The 12,981-nt window shown below is 41.4% G+C and overlaps 2 protein-coding genes across 2 annotated transcripts in view; one reads left to right on the top strand and one right to left on the bottom strand.

The window, feature by feature from the left end:
* Positions 1-1,833: 1,833 nt before the first annotated feature.
* On the bottom strand, positions 1,834-2,656 carry triap1 (TP53 regulated inhibitor of apoptosis 1). Its single transcript, XM_061047270.1, has one exon. The coding sequence runs from the start codon at positions 2,518-2,520 to the stop codon at positions 2,296-2,298; it is 225 nt and encodes a 74-aa protein (XP_060903253.1). The 5' UTR covers positions 2,521-2,656; the 3' UTR covers positions 1,834-2,295.
* Positions 2,657-3,114: 458 nt separating this feature from the next.
* supt5h (SPT5 homolog, DSIF elongation factor subunit) overlaps positions 3,115-12,981 on the top strand; it is a 20,449-nt gene continuing 10,582 nt past the window's right edge. Inside the window, exons 1-15 of the mRNA XM_061047271.1 lie at positions 3,115-3,250; positions 3,469-3,560; positions 4,843-4,999; positions 5,092-5,160; positions 9,169-9,183; positions 9,288-9,357; positions 9,545-9,613; positions 9,762-9,827; positions 9,928-9,958; positions 10,060-10,128; positions 10,221-10,472; positions 11,260-11,349; positions 11,440-11,510; positions 12,548-12,653; positions 12,826-12,916. Of these exons, the coding sequence (XP_060903254.1) occupies positions 3,477-3,560; positions 4,843-4,999; positions 5,092-5,160; positions 9,169-9,183; positions 9,288-9,357; positions 9,545-9,613; positions 9,762-9,827; positions 9,928-9,958; positions 10,060-10,128; positions 10,221-10,472; positions 11,260-11,349; positions 11,440-11,510; positions 12,548-12,653; positions 12,826-12,916 (1,240 nt within the window). The 5' untranslated portion in view covers positions 3,115-3,250; positions 3,469-3,476. The remainder of the gene's footprint in view (positions 3,251-3,468; positions 3,561-4,842; positions 5,000-5,091; positions 5,161-9,168; positions 9,184-9,287; positions 9,358-9,544; positions 9,614-9,761; positions 9,828-9,927; positions 9,959-10,059; positions 10,129-10,220; positions 10,473-11,259; positions 11,350-11,439; positions 11,511-12,547; positions 12,654-12,825; positions 12,917-12,981) is intronic.

Below are 12,981 nucleotides of genomic sequence, written 5' to 3' on the forward strand. Positions count from 1 at the left end.
TTAAAGAGCTTAGTCAGACGATTAGAAAAGAACTAAACAAGCTCAAGTCTGATTGCTTTTTTATCACCACTAATTAATCTAAAGTCTGGGGGATGTTTTACTTACTGCAGAACGTGAAGGAGCTCTCAGGGGGAAACTTCAGCCTGGAGGAAAGAGCTTTCTTTATAACAGGCATCAGACCTTTTTATTGTGCACATGAACTGTATACTATATTTTTTTACTGAATACAATCACAGCCTTGCATGATCATACCCCATGTAAACTAACACCAAGAAGCTGTAAAACATCAGAATCAGCGTCCTCTGATCTCTCTGGTTGCAGGATGTTTTTCCAACAGCAGGACGAGTTCAAACACAAAGTGATGAAACCCTGCAGAGCTCCTACACTCTGACATGTTTAACAGAGACATTTCATAATGATCCCAGTTACAGTTGATACAGAACAGATAGAAGTCATGACATGATCTGGGGTTCACGCTGGCTGCTTGTACTGTGTGTGTGTGTTTCAGGAGGTTTGCTTCACATTTCACATGGCCTCTCTCTCTCTCTCTGTGGTTTCTCTGCGCGGTATGTTCTGAGTATAAATATTTTGGATAGTGTGATGATAAGAATGTTAAATATTGTAACACTCGCCTCACCCGGCAAAGCATCCAGCCCCCCCATCACTCAGACTCTTCAGCCAGCTCTTCCAGACTGATGATCAGTTTCATCCACCCAGCTGTCAGGAAGCTGAACTCTCTCCCCCTCCCCCTCCCCCTCCCCTCAGCTCTGGATGTTGAACCTCCACCACCCATCTTGGAGCAGTCCTCTCTCTGTCCTTTACTTTTCACTAAGTTAGTGCCTTATATTTATTTATATTTCAATTTCAAATCCATGCACATTTGTTGTTGATGTTTTTTTAAATGAACATCTTTTGCACATTATCTTTGTACTTTTGTATATCTGGAACTTTTCTTCATCTAAAAGTGTGCCGTGCCTCAAAAAAAGGGTTAAAAAAACACTCCTCTATAAGGTGATGATGATTTTTGTAATTCATATAGCGCCCTCTGCTGGTGACAGAGAACTGCTAGTTTACAACAATGAAACTCAAATGAGATGCTTTTTGACTGGTTGATAAATCGAGTAATAACGGCGCATATCTGCGTTTAATTTAGCCGATACTGATACTCACTCGATATACTAATATCGGCTGATGTTATCGGGTGGATGATTAATCGGTCGAGGCTCTAGTAGGTCCAAAGGCGTAATAATGCTGCATTCATGTGGTGTCGGACACATCGGAAAAATGAGTTTCCGAGTTGCAAAATGCGCATGAACACCTGCTCACGTCAGAACAACTCGGAAACTCGGAAAAGAATGAGATGCCCGACTTCCCGACTTGACGTCAGAATCGTCATCAAATGGGGGCGGAATATGTTTTGTTAATGTTAAAATTAATTCAGGTATTGTACATCAACTTTTTGCTCAAATATAACTTTTAACAGTAACATTTCACGGTTCTTCTTCGGAGCATCAACGCTGTTTTTGTGCTGTTGTTACAACATTCTGACTTTCCAAACTGAAATCACTTCGGAAGAACGACTTCCAAACTCGGAAACTTGGACCACCCGAGCAGCACATGAATGCAGCATAACAGCAGAGCTTGTGCTGCATTCAGGTGCTGCTCGGGGAGAACATGCAAACTCCACACAGAGAGGTTCCTGTCAGACGGGGAAGCGAACCACTGAACCGTTTCGCTGTGAGACAACAGTGCTAACCACAATTAAACACAGGAGAAAATTTAAGGATTTTTTAGATAATGAGAAATGAAAACTTTCAATAATACATTTCACGATTGTAGTTATTTCCGTTATTTAATGGTCAATTTGTTTTCCAGTTTCATATTTTTAAAAAAAACAAACGACCAAACCCGAAAAGATCCAGATAGCAGTGATAGAAAACAGAGAAGAGCAGCAATTCTTCACAATAGAGAAGCTGCATCCAGCACACAATCTGTTGTTACTTCAATACTAAACAATTAATCCATTATTATAACTTTCATTGGTTATTTCAGTTCCACAAACAGCCCACAGTCTTTATATTAAATAAACACGAAAAGATAAACTCCTAATGCTACTGATCTGAGCTCTGTGTGTTTTAAACTCAGAAACACACACGTGATCAGTTTCAGTCTCCTCATCCTGCTCATAGTGTTCTCTGGCATCTTCTCGGCCTCTGCGCATGCTCAGTGGGCCTCGTGGACACACAGCTTGGGTCATCATTATTGATAATCAGTCTTTTTATTTTTAACTCTCCATCAGCTCTCGGGCTTGTCCTTGTTGGGGCCCATGAACTCCACTCCGTCGATGGGGATGTCTTTCTCCTTGATGGCCTTCTGCACGCACCGCTGGTACTTCCGGAAGGTCTCGGTGCACGGGTCTCCGCTCCGGTCCCCCTTCAGGAACTTCTCCGCGAACCAGCGGTTGAAGCACTGGTCGTACTCCCGCTTCAGGTCGGTGCAGGCCTCCCCGACGCTGTTCATTTTCACCAGCAGAACTCAGAACCGGCGGAAAAAATCGAGATATTGACGATTTCTTCACCTGTTTTCAAAAGCAGGAGCTCTGTCAACATGCGTACTGCGTGACTCTCCTTGAACAGCGTGTTGTGATTGGTTGGTTTGACAGCCGTCGAACGTTTCTAGCGTCATGTTGCATCAAGGATGGTGTATTTGCGAAGAGGTATCACTCTTGTGTGAAATCACACGCACTTAAGTATGACGAAATAAAGTTCATACGATTAAAAATAATATTATTGCATATTTATTATTTTTTACCGCCTCCGAATTGTACAGAAGCCTGTGCAGACATGCATCAGTGCCACGTTTATTATAGTTACGAATTTTACATTAGTTTAAATTTCTATTTATTTTTTTAAGTTTCTAAGTTTTATATGCCGTTTTATTCTCGTGATCTCAATTTGTATATCTCGTTATTTCAACATAATAACGATGGTTTACCTATGATTTCGACTTAATTTCAGCCGTTTTCTTGAGATCTCGAGTGGTTAATAACTTCTGAAAACAGCACTGGAGTGAGACCTCTTACTTTGTTTGCCCAGCCGCCGTCCAAAACCCGCGAGATTTTTTTTGAAGTCTCTCCGAGATCTCGCGGTTCTCCGAGACGTGAGAGGCATCAGAGTGATCGAACTAAGCTGATAAATACATTTATTAATCGATTAATAAGCCAAAAAGAGCGAGACCGGAGTACAACGAGGTAAGTTACACCCGCGCTGCTCATCGGACATAATTTGATTAAAGCTGTTTTGGAGATATCCTGAACGTAGCATCTCTTCAGTCGTACGTTAGCATGCTATGCTAGGCCATCATGATTGTTATGGGCTGCTAGCTTAGCGTTAGCTGCTCTGCCTGCGTTTTATTCAAACTTTACACGCGTGGTTCTGTAATCATTTCGATCCTGCTGTCTACACAAAGGTTACACGATGTCTGACAGCGATGACAGCGACTTCTCCGACAACCAGAGTGAGCGCAGCAGCGACGGAGAGGCGGAGGAGGTGGAGAATGAGGTATGCTAACTGTGCTAGCTTGTGATGCTAACTTTCCAGTAGATAAAAAGTAAACATTGAAGTTTGTTTATATATTAAACATTATATACTTTATATATTATACATTAGATACTTTATATATTATACATTATATACTGTATATATTATACAATATATACTTTATATATTATACATTATATACTGTATATATTATATACTGTATATATTATACATTATATACTTTATATATTATACATTATATACTGTATATATTATACTTTATATACTTTATATATTATACATTATATACTTTATATATTATACTTCATATACTGTATATATTATACATTATATACTGTATATATTATACATTATATACTTTATATATTATACATTATATACTTTATATATTATACTTTATATACTGTATATATTATACATTATATACTGTATATATTATACTTTATATACTTTATATATACTTTATATATTATACATTATATACTTTATATATTATACTTCATATACTGTATATATTATACATTATATACTGTATATATTATACTTTATATACTTTATATATTATACATTATATACTTTATATATTATACTTCATATACTGTATATATTATACATTATATACTTTATATATTATACTTTATATACTGTATATATTATACATTATATACTTTATATATACTTTATATATTATACATTATATACTTTATATATTATACTTTATATACTGTATATATTGTACATTATATACTTTATATATACTTTATATATTATACATTATATACTTTATATATTATACTTTATATACTGTATATATTATACATTATATACTTTATATATACTTTATATATTATACATTATATACTTTATATACTGTATATATTATACTTTATATACTGTATGTATTATACATTATATATTTATATACTGTATATATTATACAATATATACTTTATATATTATACTTTATATACTGTATATATTATACATTATATACCGTTTATTTCATACATTATAGGGATTCAAGATCATTTTTTATATTCTATGTTTTATTTGTCCATTTTAATAACTAGTAGCTGAATATGGGGCAGAGGAAGAAGTAGCTCAGACTGTCGGGGGGAAAAATATGGGAATTGTAGTGGCTGCTGGAGAGGTGACAGGTCACTTCCAGAGTACTAACAAGTCGCCCTCGAGCGAGGCACCGAACCCCCAACAGCTCTGATGTGCTCCTTGAGTAGCAGCCCCCCCCACCCTCTGACATCTCCCCATTAACACTTGTGTTTAGGAGGAGACAGCCAGCCCTGTAGGCAGCGACAAGGTAGCAGAGGAGGAGGGAGAAGACCTGGAGGATGAGGAGGAGTATGATGAAGAGGAGGAAGAGGATGATGATGAACGTCCCAGAAAGAAGCCAAGACACGGGGGCTTTATCCTGGATGAAGCCGGTGAGACTCTGCTTCTGTCTCTACAGTGGTTAACGAAGTGATCAACTTGAAGTACTACTACTAAACCTTTTTTTTCCCACCTCTCTGCCTAGATGTGGATGATGAGTATGAGGACGAGGAGGATCAGTGGGAGGAGGGAGCTGAAGATATTCTGGAGAAAGGTGAGAAGTCTGATTTGCTGTGATGAAACCTTTTGTTCAGAAAAAAGCCGACTAGACATTTTGTTCAGCTGTAACTGTCGTCGTAGATCTTCCTCTGACTTGAACATGTCCGAGGAAGTGTCTGTTTGTGGATCCAGCACCCGTGAGGGATGAGCGTGTCTTTTTTTACTTTTCATACTCAGAAATGTCTTTAAAATAATCCTGATATCTAACCTTGAGTTGATTGTATTTGTCCTTCCTCATGATGATTGTTTGAAACTCCGGCACATTTTAGACGTATTTCAGTGATCCAGCTCAGAAATGTTTGTGTTTGAACGATGCTTTAGTGACAGATTCTCACTAACCAACCTCTGATTTCAATGAAAACTAAAAAAAAAGAACAATCAGAACATAAATATATGGTTTGTCAGGACGAGCTCTGAATAGAAACACTTATTAAAGTGATTCACTTTGAACATATTGTGCACATTATCTGGAGGTCAGACTAAAGGAAATCTTCCCTGTGTGGTTCTGACCCTCTTAAAGGAGATCTATTCTGCTGATCCAGATTTAAATACACACACACATATAATGTTACGATGTTGAACGTCCACTTTAAACCTCAGCAACGTTTTTTAAAAACACAAAATAAAACAGTTGTTGGTGTAATCCTCGGACGTGGTTTCCTGCTGCTCTGAATGAGACTTGGACAGAACCTGACGTCAGGTTCTGCCGACGAATCAGTGCAGAGCATGGCGCAAAGTTGTAGGACACGCCCACCCCGGCAGCTCTTTCAAGGACACGCCCACTCGTAAGTTCGCTCAAATTTCCTTGCGGCCGCAAACAGCTGGCCAATCAGAGGAAAGTGGGCCTCTGGGGGGGAGTCTTAAAGAGACAGAGGCTGAAATGAAGCGTTTCAGGCAGAAGCTGAAATGAGGGATTTTACTGACGTTAGTATCAGATACATCTCACTGATCATCAGGTGTCCCAGATAATTAATGAAAGTGAGCACAATAGATCTCCTTTAATGCTTTTTTAAAATGCCACCAACGTACAGACGGGTCTCAAAGGTCAGGTTGTGAGCGTTCTGAGAGCTCTGTGAAAAGGTTCCTGATGTGATGCCGAGTGTGTGACGCCTCACTTGGAGCTGTTTTCTAAAACATGTGTGTCCTCTGACTGAACTCTCTCTGTCTCATCGGTGTTTCTCTCTTGTCATGCATGTCCTCTTCAGTTAACGGTAAATCTACTTCAGATACTCTCCTGCTCCGATTTGTTTCCATTGTTAGTGTTGTTATTCTCCATGGTGTTTATCTGAAGCAAGTGGAGCATCAGATTCATCCATTCAATAAACCTCCATGTCCCAGAATGTAAAAATTAACCCCACTTCATCTCGGCACAGCTGTTTTTGTGATTGTGTAGCTTCGTGTGTGGGAGAGCGCAGAGGGCAAATCCATTATTGGCTCCTTAAATGGCATCAAGTCACTTAACAAAGTCCACACAGAAAAAACAATCACTATACTTTATCTCTTAAGATGTTGATTCTAAGGCCACGTTTACACGACAAACATTTCAGACAAGAACTGTAACCGTCTGTCGCGTTTTGGCTTTTATCGTTACACAAACGGAGTGAAAACAGAAAGCGTTTGAACTTTTGAAATCCATCGACATGTAAACAGGAAATACACTTTTCCTCTGAAAACGGTGAATTCACACGTGTGTAAGGGTTCCAGTCAGTAGCCACGAGCGAGTATGTGGACTACAACAACAACAAAGGCAGCTCCAGAGTTCTGATTGTGGTGCTCGCTCCCCGTCATCATTTTATCAACGGTGACTCTCTTTGTAGTTTAGACAAAGACAAAGACATACCTACTGGTCTGTTATGGATACTGCAGCCGCTTGAAGTCATCTTTTGGGGATCCGTGTGCACGCCCGTTGTTATCAAAACGTTGTCGTCTGAACGCAGAACCAAAAAACGAGCTCGTTTTCTGAGTATTGTTCTCGTGTGGGCGTGGCCTAAATGTGTGAGCTTTCTAAAGTCAACATACGACAGAGACTGACAACAAGTGTTTGTATGCTTTAGTCGCTAACCTGTCTAGACTGAAGCACTTCCTGCATGATGTCGTAGTGATTTAAACCCCTCACATGGTTAAAACATAATTTTTTAACCAACCAGCTTCCTCTAAGTGTAAGGCGCATCGCAAGATCAGAAACAGACTTCATTTTTAGGTAATGAAATCCAAATTGACACCAAAATATTGGTCATTATTTAACCTTTTTTTTAACAACAAACCTAAAATTAAAACAAACATTTTTTAAATTATTGCTTTGATGCAACATATATATTGACATTGAGCAGTTTCCATCATTCAGAGAACCAAGTGTGATCCTTTGCCTGACTCTGCTGCCCCCGTAGACGACTGCACTCGTTCCCCTTTAAAATGTCTGGACTAATGGATGTGGTGGTTGAAGCTTTTTATGTGGCACGTGGTAATGCATACGATCACTGAAGGCACGAGTACGGCAGAAACTAAATCAAACTGTGTGAAAGGTTAAAGGGTCGCCATCCTGCTGCCTTTTTGTTTTATACTCATAAGAACCCCAAACGACAACAAACCCCCCAAAATGGCCCCGTGTCCACCTGATTTTTCTTTCCGAGCAGTAAAGCGCTGGTTGTGCGCTCGGGAGAGCTGGCATGAAGCGTTTGTGCTCTGAGAAGAAAAGCGCTGCATGTCCGTCCTGTCTCCATGACAACACTCTGTTGTTTATATTTGACATTGTTTATTTCAAAAGAGGAAGTGGGTACAACACACGATCTGTAGGGGGTAAAACTTTATATTTGGAAAAGGGCGCCGGTGACTTCATCAGCGCCTTCCTTGAAAAGTTTAAATATTTTCAACCTGAGCGCTCGGAGCGGCCACACAGAAATGTGGAGAGCTCTAAAAAAACAATGCTGGGTGCTGCGTATTTTCACCCGAGGGCCGCCTGCTCCTGCAGACGCGCTCTCCTCATTGAAAATTATTGACGCTGGCGCTCAGAAAAATAAAACGCCAGGTGGACACGGGGCCTTAAGCTGCAACGACAATGACATCACTGTCAGAGTGAGCTGACTAGTGTCTTTAAAAAAAAAATGTTTATCGTGCTGAATGAGTGCACGATATAGTCTTTGAGTCCGGTTTGGTTTCTGCTGTACTGTTGCTTTAAATCACACTGAACCGTCACAGCTTCATGCTTCTGTGTGCTGAACCGTCATCATTAATCTGTTTTTGTTTTTCTGTTGTTGTTTCTTTTCTCCCATCATGCTATGTGTTGCTGCTGCCTGACTCTGCACCTGTGTGCTCTGCCCTGACGACACTTAATGTCTTTTGGCTTCTGCCTTCACCTCCATCCTCTTCCATCCTCTTCCTCCTCCTCCTCTTCATCATCCTCGTCCTCCTCTTCCTCCTCCTTCATCATCCTCCTCTTCATCCTCTTCCTCATCCTCTTCCTCCTCCTCCTCTTCATCATCCTCGTCCTCCTCCTTCATCATCCTCCTCTTCATCCTCTTCCTCCTCCTTCATCCTCTTCCTCCTCCTCCTCTTCATCATCCTCGTCCTCCTCCTTCATCATCCTCCTCTTCATCCTCTTCCTCCTCCTTCATCCTCTTCCTCCTCCTCCTCCTCTTCATCATCCTCGTCCTCCTCCTTCATCATCCTCTTCATCCTCTTCCTCCTCCTTCATCCTCTTCCTCCTCCTTCATCCTCCTCCTCTTCATCCTCCTCTTCCTCCTCCTCCCTGCTGCTGTGTATGTTTTCCTATTCTTTTCACTTCCTCTGTCCTGAACTCTCTCTCTCTCTCTTTGTATCATTCTTTACTCCTTTCCTTCCTCCTTTCCTCACCATGCTCTTTGCTCTCCTCATCCCTTTATTCTCTTTTGTTTTCTTGCACGATTGCTCTTCCTCCTCTTTCTTCGACTCCTCTCCGCTCTCCCCCCAACTTTGCTTTTTCTCCCTCCCCTTCTCTCTCTCTCTCTCTCTTTTGGTCGGTGGTGAGCAGAGGAGGCCGAGGGTAAGTCTGTTTTTGTTTCCCCTCAAACAATCCTAATGGTTCTTTATTTAATAAATCTATTTTTGATTAACCATGAATGTGACCCCCCCTCTCCTCCTCCTCAGTGTCGAACATCGACCATGTGGTTCTGGATGAAGATCACTCTGGATCCAGGAGGCTGCAGAACCTCTGGAGGTAAAAGACCTTGTTTACTTCACAAGTCACTAAAATAACCTCCCAGAAAAACAGTCCCGGGAGGTCAAACTCATGACACTGTTTCCCCATATCTAAAGCAATAACCAAACTTTATTGAGGAATTCTACGATGCTACAAAACTGTCTGTGTGTGTGATGACTAAACTGTGTGTGTGTTTGTGTTACAGAGACTCCAGAGAGGAAGCTCTGGGTGAATACTACATGAGGAAGTATGCCAAGTCGTCTGGAGGGGAGCAGTAAGTAACTTTGTTCTCCAAGTGAAAAGATGAAGTCTGAGCTGTGCACTCTTTTTATAAAGACTCCGTCAGCTCACACGTGATTCTGAACTTTTCTGTTTTCTGTTTTTTTACACACTATTCTTGTTTTTTCTTCGGTGGTGTGCAGTTTCTCTGGAGGGTCCGAGGAGCTCTCTGATGACATCACTCAGCAGCAGCTACTTCCTGGAGTCAAGTACGTGAACTCTTCATACACCAATCATCTTTGAGGACACCTGCAGACACACTCTGAATCTTTGAGCTGTTTTAACGACAATTTTTTTTTTCCTCGTCAGGGATCCCAATCTGTGGACGGTCAAGTGTAAGGTGTGTGTGTGCTAAAAACACAAATTCAGATCACGCATACACGGATTGACTGTTCCTTTACATGCTGCATCTGTTTGTTAAATAATTCATCCTGTTTTTAGATCGGAGAGGAGAGGGCGACGGCCATCGCATTGATGAGGAAATTCATCGCCTACCAGTTCACAGACACGGTAAGACGCTGCACTCTGTCATAACTACTTCAGGATGTTTGACCTCTGCCGCTCACACGCTGACTTCTCTTAACTCGACCGTCTCCTCACAGCCTCTGCAGATCAAGTCCGTGGTCGCCCCGGATCACGTCAAAGGTTACATCTACGTGGAGTCGTACAAACAGACGCACGTCAAGTCGGCCATCGAGGGCATCGGGAACCTGAGGATGGGTCTGTGGAACCAGCAGATGGTCCCAATCAAAGAGATGACGGACGTCCTCAAGGTCGTCAAAGAGGTCACCAACCTGAAGCCCAAGTCCTGGGTCCGACTGAAGAGAGGCTTGTACAAAGACGACATCGCTCAGGTAAGAAGAAGTGATTTCTGTATTTGATATCATAATGAGCTTTGGGGCGTTGGTTAGACACTGACACACCAAGCAGACGGCAAAGAACTAGTGGTCTTGGCCAAAAAGTTGCGCTTGAACACACCGCAAAGACTACAGCCGACGGCCAACCACCACGTACGTTCTGCTCATGTGTGAGATGAAATAACTCTCCATGCCAGCAGGGGGCGGTAGTCCGTAGTTATGATACAAGAAGACCATTTTCACACCGCTGTCGCTCACCACTCGTATTATAGGTCGTCTACTAATGGAGAATAATGTCTGATAAAAAGTAGAAAATGGTGCTGGCGTTGTCAGTTCTTGGTCTTTTAGAGGAAAAAGAAAAGAAGAGGAGGAGGAGACAAATAAGGAGAAACCGCACTAATGGGTGAAAGCATGGATACTACAGAGACATGCTCAAGGGGCTTTACTGAACCTGAGAGGAGAGCTGGAGAGAAATGAAACAACAGAACAGCCAATCAGAGAGACTCCTCTCACCAACCGCTGACGCGATTCAACATGTTGAATCGGCCAAAAAAAGGCAGACGGGGGCCGATAGGTGGCGACGGAGCCAGACAAACTAGGGCGACGACCGCTCACCGACGATCTCCTCGGTGTGCCAGGGCCTTAAGGGACTCATTGAAAGACGAACTCTGTGCGAGAGATGAAGAGTCTTGAAGACACTTAAAGATGAAAGAACTTAAAATGACATAATTCAAGTCCTCTAATAAGTAATGCAGACATTAATGAGCTGTGTTTGATTCTCCAGGTGGACTACGTGGAGCCGAGTCAGAACACCATCTCCCTGAAGATGATCCCTCGCATAGACCTGGACCGCATCAAGGCCAAGATGAGCCTGGTATGACAAACACACACCCTGTAGCTCTCCACTCGATCCACTGCTCAGAACCGTTTGTTTACATCTCTGTGTCTGCTTTCTGTCCTGTAGAAAGACTGGTTCGCTAAGAGGAAGAAGTTTAAGAGACCTGCTCAGAGACTGTTTGATGCTGAAAAGATCAGGTACACACACACACACCACAGCTGTAGGCCTGGTCCCCCGGACTCCCTGATGGAGTCTCAAAACTTTGAGAACTTACCGGAAAACTTTTAGAAAGGTGTGTTATCCGTTTGTAACCTGCATCACGCTGAACTCTGCGACGTGCCCGTTGGTTTAGCTAGCAGTCTGATATCAGAGCGCTGGGTCTGCGATTGAAAATTACATCAACATAGGATAGGATAATACTTTATTGATCCCCAGAGGGGAAATTCAGGCGTTGCAGCAGCACAGATAAGTAAGCTCAAAATACAAAATACACATTAAACAGAATAGATAAGATAAATGAAAATAAAACAGGGGGTATATACAAGAACAAAATGAATGATGAAGTTAACTATGCAGGGAATTGAGACAGTATTTGCAGAGAATGAAAAGATAAAGTGACAAGTGATGATTAAAGTGACTTGGTATGATAAATAGCAGCAAGTAATGTAAAACAGCAGAGAGAAGAGGCAGTGTTGTACCACAGTAATGCAGAGTGCAGTTATATAATATAATGTAGTATAATATAATATAGTGCAATATAAACAATATAGTGTAATATAATGAAATGTGATATAATATATAATATAGACTAATATAATAATATAATAAACATGGGGCAGATGTTGGCTGCCAACTCAATGACAAGCGTGAAATCGTACCGGCGCTCTTAAAGTGTATTTCTCTATTGGCATAACAGGACAGACAAATGCATAAAAGACAATCATACTTGAGTGCACATAAGTTACATAAGTTCCTTAAATAAAGTAGTTTGTGCCTTTCTTTTGGAGGGGCGGGAAGTCGCATTGGGGGTGGCGGCTCCGGGTACAATTAGAACCACTACGGCCCCCTCTTTAAACTAAGTTCATGTGTATGAATATTCTTCAATCAATCCTTTTGAAAAGATCTGAACTCATTTGATTTCTGCTTTTATTTCTGGAAAAAAACTGCGCTGCAAATAGTTTGAGTCTTGAGCTTAGCGTATCTATGACTGACAGCTGGCGATTTTGATTGACAGGTCCCTCGGTGGGGAGGTCAGCCACGACGGAGACTTCATGATCTTTGAGGGGAACCGTTACAGCCGCAAGGGATTCCTGTTCAAGAGCTTTGCCATGTCGGCTGTGGTGAGTCTAGTTTTTTAAGCCTCTGTATTGTTACCCTAAAAAAAACTAAAGGGGCCTCATACAAAGCCCTGAGGAACACCCTTGTTTCATAAAGGTTTTTTTTTTTTTTTTAGACTTTACAGAGCCTTCTTATCTCTGATTCACATTTTATTTTCTGTGTTCTGTGTGTCAGATCACAGACGGAGTGAAGCCCACTCTGTCCGAGCTGGAGAAGTTTGAAGACCAGCCTGAAGGAATCGACCTGGAGGTGGTCACTGAGTCAGGTACGATGACCCTGTAATCGTCTTTAGGGTTAGAAAAAGGTTATTTTCAGACTGAAGATGAGCAC

This window comes from Labrus mixtus, chromosome 9, assembly GCF_963584025.1.
Source record: "Labrus mixtus chromosome 9, fLabMix1.1, whole genome shotgun sequence".
Taxonomy (NCBI): Eukaryota; Metazoa; Chordata; class Actinopteri; order Labriformes; family Labridae; genus Labrus; species Labrus mixtus.

Coding starts and splice junctions, on each gene's coding strand:
- triap1 (XM_061047270.1), bottom strand. CDS start 2,520: ATGAACAGCGTCGGGGAGGCCTGCACCGACCTGAAGCGGGAGTACGAC.